This window comes from Nicotiana attenuata, unplaced genomic scaffold (assembly GCF_001879085.1).
Source record: "Nicotiana attenuata strain UT unplaced genomic scaffold, NIATTr2, whole genome shotgun sequence".
NCBI classification, from domain to species: domain Eukaryota; kingdom Viridiplantae; phylum Streptophyta; class Magnoliopsida; order Solanales; family Solanaceae; genus Nicotiana; species Nicotiana attenuata.
Window position 1 is genome coordinate 583 of NW_017680095.1, and position 4,726 is coordinate 5,308.

At 48.9% G+C, this 4,726-nt stretch overlaps 1 protein-coding gene across 1 annotated transcript; it reads right to left on the minus strand.

Moving 5' to 3' along the window:
* Positions 1 to 3,503: 3,503 nt before the first annotated feature.
* On the minus strand, positions 3,504 to 4,469 carry LOC109221823 (fibrinogen- and Ig-binding protein-like). Its single transcript, XM_019386263.1, has 3 exons — positions 4,440 to 4,469; positions 4,318 to 4,361; positions 3,504 to 4,239 (listed from the first exon to the last, which is right to left on the minus strand). Exons 1-3 carry the CDS (start codon positions 4,467 to 4,469, stop codon positions 3,504 to 3,506), a joined length of 810 nt encoding a protein of 269 aa, XP_019241808.1.
* Positions 4,470 to 4,726: the final 257 nt, after the last annotated feature.

The following is a 4,726-nucleotide window of genomic DNA, read 5'->3' on the forward strand; positions in this document are numbered from 1 at the left end:
AAATGTTGCAAATGTCATTTGTTAAAATTATTGTGAGTACCCGGAAATTAAGGTTTACATAAAAGACAGGAAGACGAAATTAAAGGGAAAGTCTCGTAAGATGAAAGTTGTGGGTGATGATGTAGAATTCTCACCCAATAAACACCCCCGTCCACGTTCCACATGATGATGAGTTTTGGTTCTTTGTTTTGTGAAGGTGGCTGCCGTCTAGTTTCCTTTTTTTCTTTTTAATAGTCGGGTGTTCGGGTTAGGTGTTTGAGCTGTGAAAGCAGCCATTAATATTTGCATTAGTGCACCTTTCCGGTGACCATACATGATTATGTGATACCTTGTGCATCGGAATGCTTTCTTTTCTAATTATTATTATTATCGTTATTATTATCCTCCTGATACCTCTTACCAGCAAATTCACGAAGTGACTCTTCCCACCAAAACTTAGACAAATGAAAAAAATCACTTAGTATTTGTATTGGTCAGAATCCGACCACACGACCACAGCACCAAGGACCTCATCCCGTCCCATCCTGCAGTAGCAGTCAGCAAATTCGAGGACGCCTAACGGTTGCTACTTATGACAGAAGTGTCGAGGTCGAGGCCCCCCCCCCCCCCCCAGAGGGGAGGTCACTTTCCCCGACCCGGCCCAAACAACGATGTGACCAGCCATGAGGAATTTTGGGCTAGTAAATAGAAGGAAAAAGAACCCCAAGAGGGACGGGCTACCAGACATGGGAAGAGGAGAAAGATACTCCTGGATTCTATCTTCGGGAAGAAAGGGGGATTTCGATTGTAATTTCCTGAACCTCTCCAAGGGGAGGCAGCCTGAGTTTCTGTAATCAATAAAAACTTTGCAGGTGTTGTTTTAATCGATTCTTTTATCTATACTATTATGTTCTTCGATCCAGTATTAATTAATGTTCACTACGATTTACCCCTTCCTCTACATTGATTGATTTGCTTAAAAAGTATTAACTTACTTTTGTCAAACAATTTGGCGCCGTCTGTAGGGATTTCATAGTGAAAATACTTAGTTCTTCCTGGATCGAAGAAAAAGGAGCACCAAGAACAAATTCAGCTCAGACCAGATCCAATGGAAGCGCATCAAACAAAGAAGAGCAGAACCGAACACCCCAGTAGGAGCTAGAAATCTTCCGCCCTGTAGGCCTCGAACAGCCAGAGCGAGGAAAGAAGTGACGCAAAGCGCTTCCTTTTTTCTTCTCTCCCGAACGCCGGACAAGAGAATGGAGTGCCTCCGGTTTCCTCTAGATCTAGAATTCAATTCTAGTTCCATGTTCTGTTCATAAGTATGATTTACCACGAATCTTGATTCATACTAGCTACATGGTGAATCCCCATTCATACTAGTTACGTTCTGGTCACAATAAGTTAAGGCAAGTAAAAACAAACATGAATTAACAGAGCTTCTGCATTTGCTTAATCACCCCAAATATGAGGAAAATCAACGACTTTAGTTAGAAGTTGTGAAGAGAAGAATAGATATTTCTAGCATCAGAGGACATATGGGTCGTCGGAAAAGATCGAAACTTTCACCTGAGCTCACCGCTCAAGACTCACCGTAGACATAAAACTTTATTAAAGCGGACAGCCCCGCCAAACTGGTAGCGGCCAATAAAAGCATAACCGGAGAAAGGAACGTGATCAAACTGAGGTAACAAACGCTTTTATTTTGTTTTAACTAACTATTTCTCTAAATGGAATAGAAACAAGAGTACTCTCCCAAATACATGAACAGGAAATGCATCATATTCCCCAACGCAAGAAAAATCAAGCAAAATTGGGACTCCCCCAGGGAACCCATTAAGGCTAAGTGCCTTCGCCACCAAAACTTGACAGTTCGACCTCGCTCGAACTGGGACTCAGGCTAAGTGCCTTCGCCATCAAAACTCGACAGTTCGACCTCACTCGAACGGGGACTCAGGCTAAGTGCCTTCGCCACGAAAACTCGACAGTTCGACCTCCCTTCGCCATCAAAACTTGACAGTTCGACCTCGCTCGAACTGGGACTCAGGCTAAGTGCCTTCGCCATCAAAACTCGACAGTTCGACCTCGTTTGAACTGGGACTCAGGCTAAGTGCCTTCGCCATCAAAACTTGACAGTTCGACCTCGTTCGAACTGACCTATTTCGAACTAGGACTCAGGCTAAGTGTCTTCGCCATCAAAACTCGACAGTTCGACCTCGTTCAAGCTGGGACTCAGGCTAAGTGCCTTCGCCATCAAAACTCCACAGTTTGACCTCGTTCGAACTGGGACTCAAGCTAAGTGCCTTCGCCATCAAAACTCGACAGTTCGACCTCGTTCGAATTGAGACTCAGGCTAAGTGCCTTCGCCACCAAAACTTGACAGTTCGACCTCGCTCGAACTGGGACTCAGGCTAAGTGCCTTCGCCATCAAAACTTGACAGTTCGACCTCGCTCGAACTGGGACTCAGGCTAAGTGCCTTCGCCACCAAAACTCGACCGTTCGACCTCGCTCGAACGGGGATTCAGGCTGTGCCTTAGCCATCAAAACTCGACAGTTTGACCTCGCTCGAACGGGGACTCAGGCTAAGTGCCTTTGCCACCAAAACTCGATAGTTCGACCTCGCTCGAACGGGGACTCAGGCTAATTGCCTTCGCCACCAAAACTCGACAGTTCGACCTCGCTCGAACGGGGACTCAGGCTAAGTGCCTTCGCCACCAAAACTCGACAGTTCGACCTCGCTCGAACGGGGACTCAGGCTAAGTGCCTTCGCAACAGTTCGACCTCGCTCGAACGGGGACTCAGGCTAAGTGCCTTCGCCGTCGAAACTTGACAGTTCGACCTCGCTCGAACTGGGACTCAGGCTAAGTTCCTTCACCGTCAAAACTTGACAGTTCGACCTCGCTCGACCTGGGACTCAGGCTACGTGCCTTCACCGTCAAAACTTGACAGTTCGACCTCGCTCGAACGGGGATTCAGACTGTGCCTTCGCCATCAAAACTCGACAGTTCGACCTCGCTCGAACTGGGACTCAGGCTAAGTGCCTTCGCCATCAAAACTCGACAGTTCGACCTCGCTCGAACGGGTATTCAGGCTAAGTGCCTTCGCTGTCGAAACTTGACAGTTCGACCTCGCTCGAACTGGGACTCAGGCTAAGTGCCTTCGCCATCAAAACTCGACAGTTTGACCTCGCTCGTACGGGGCTTCAGGCTGACTGAATGCCCTCAAGGCGCGACAGGTTCGACCTCGTTCAAACCCAGACGAGCTATCCTCTCGAAAAGTCCACAATGAAACCTACGACCGGGTGTACATCACATAAGGGGAATGCGGACCCGTCTGATGAGCTCCCACCCCGCGAGTAGATCGTAAGTCACCAAAGGACTGAAATATAAAGCAAGAAGCGAAGAATTCTTTATTCACGAAGTCAGGAGTGCGAGATATTGCCACGTACATCTGATCTATGCCGGCCAATAAAAAAGAAGAGGAAAGAAAAGAGACAACAAACAACTAAAAATACGATTATCTCTCACACAGCACCAACGCCGTCGTTATCATCATCGCCACTGGCATCCCCATCAACTTCGGGTGTCGCCTCATCATATCCACAGTTGGCTCGAGCCTTACGAGCTTTCTGGCGCGCCTCCTCGAAAGCTGCCTCTGGCACGGTGTCCACCTCCGACAAGTTCTTGAAGATGTCACGTTGAGCTTCGGCGTAGACCTGCAGTTCATGAGCCTGGCGGGGAGCAGCGTCACGGGATGATCCAGCCTGGGCCCTCAATCGCTGATTCTCCTCCTCCAGGGCCGCAATCTGATCCGACAAGGCCAAAGCCTCCATGTCAGCAACGCCGATCCGCTCCTCGAGCCTCGCCTCCTTAAGGGCCGCAGTAGCTCTCTCCGACTCTCGCTCGGATTCATGCACGCGAATTGCCGCCTCCAAAGCCGCTGCCCTCGCCGAAGCATCCAACGCTGCCTCCTCCATACGCTTCAAATCAGCAACCTTGCTTTCCAGCACAGCCAATTTCCCGCTCCATTCGGCATTCATCTCCACTGTTCTGGCCTGGCTCTGCTCCATTTCCAACTGCATTGCTCGTAACTTGCCCTGCAGGTGCTCGCATTCCACAGCAATCCCTTTGCCTATCTCAAGCTCCTCGTCCTTGAGGCGGATTTGCTCTTCGAGCTCGCTATTGCTGCAGAGCGCCTGCATTAGCTCCTGGTCCTTCTTTTCCAACTCCTCGCCCAAAGCCCAGTTGCGGGGATCAGTCCTTAATCGTTCGTGCAACTCACGTCACCTATCATGATAACGACGGTATTTTTCTAGCATCTGCAAAAATATCCTCGACCGGACATTAGCCCTACGAATATTTTCTACCTCCAACATGTACGTCTGCAAAACAAGAAAGCAGTTAAACTAATGCTCACTCTGCAACGACGGAGGAACAAATCGAAATCAGATATAACATACCCGTAAGCCCATCACAGCTACTTCATCCATTACCTCGACATCCGAAACATTCCTCAGGGACTCATTTTCGGCCTCCGAACATAACAAGCTGAATTTTGGCACCAAGTTGCCTCCTTATGTCAACAGGTTCACATCGGAGGGGATCTCAACAAGACGAGCTGACCCCTCCGCATTGACCACCGACTGAGTAATGCCCTCCTCGAACATCCAGACGTCATCGAGGTCCAAGTCAGACTCGGACTCGTACTCGTCGATCACTACTCCCTTCCCCCTCTCAGCTGCCGAAG

Bases quoted from the DNA above. Each gene is read 5' to 3' on its own strand.
- LOC109221823 (XM_019386263.1), bottom strand. From the start codon at position 4,469: ATGGATGAAGTAGCTGTGATGGGCTTACGG. The intron at 4,362-4,439 runs GTATGTTATATC...CTTGTTTTGCAG, and splicing joins TAGCTGTGATGGGCTTACGG to ACGTACATGTTGGAGGTAGA. The intron at 4,240-4,317 runs GTCGAGGATATT...CGAACGATTAAG, and splicing joins ATTCGTAGGGCTAATGTCCG to GACTGATCCCCGCAACTGGG.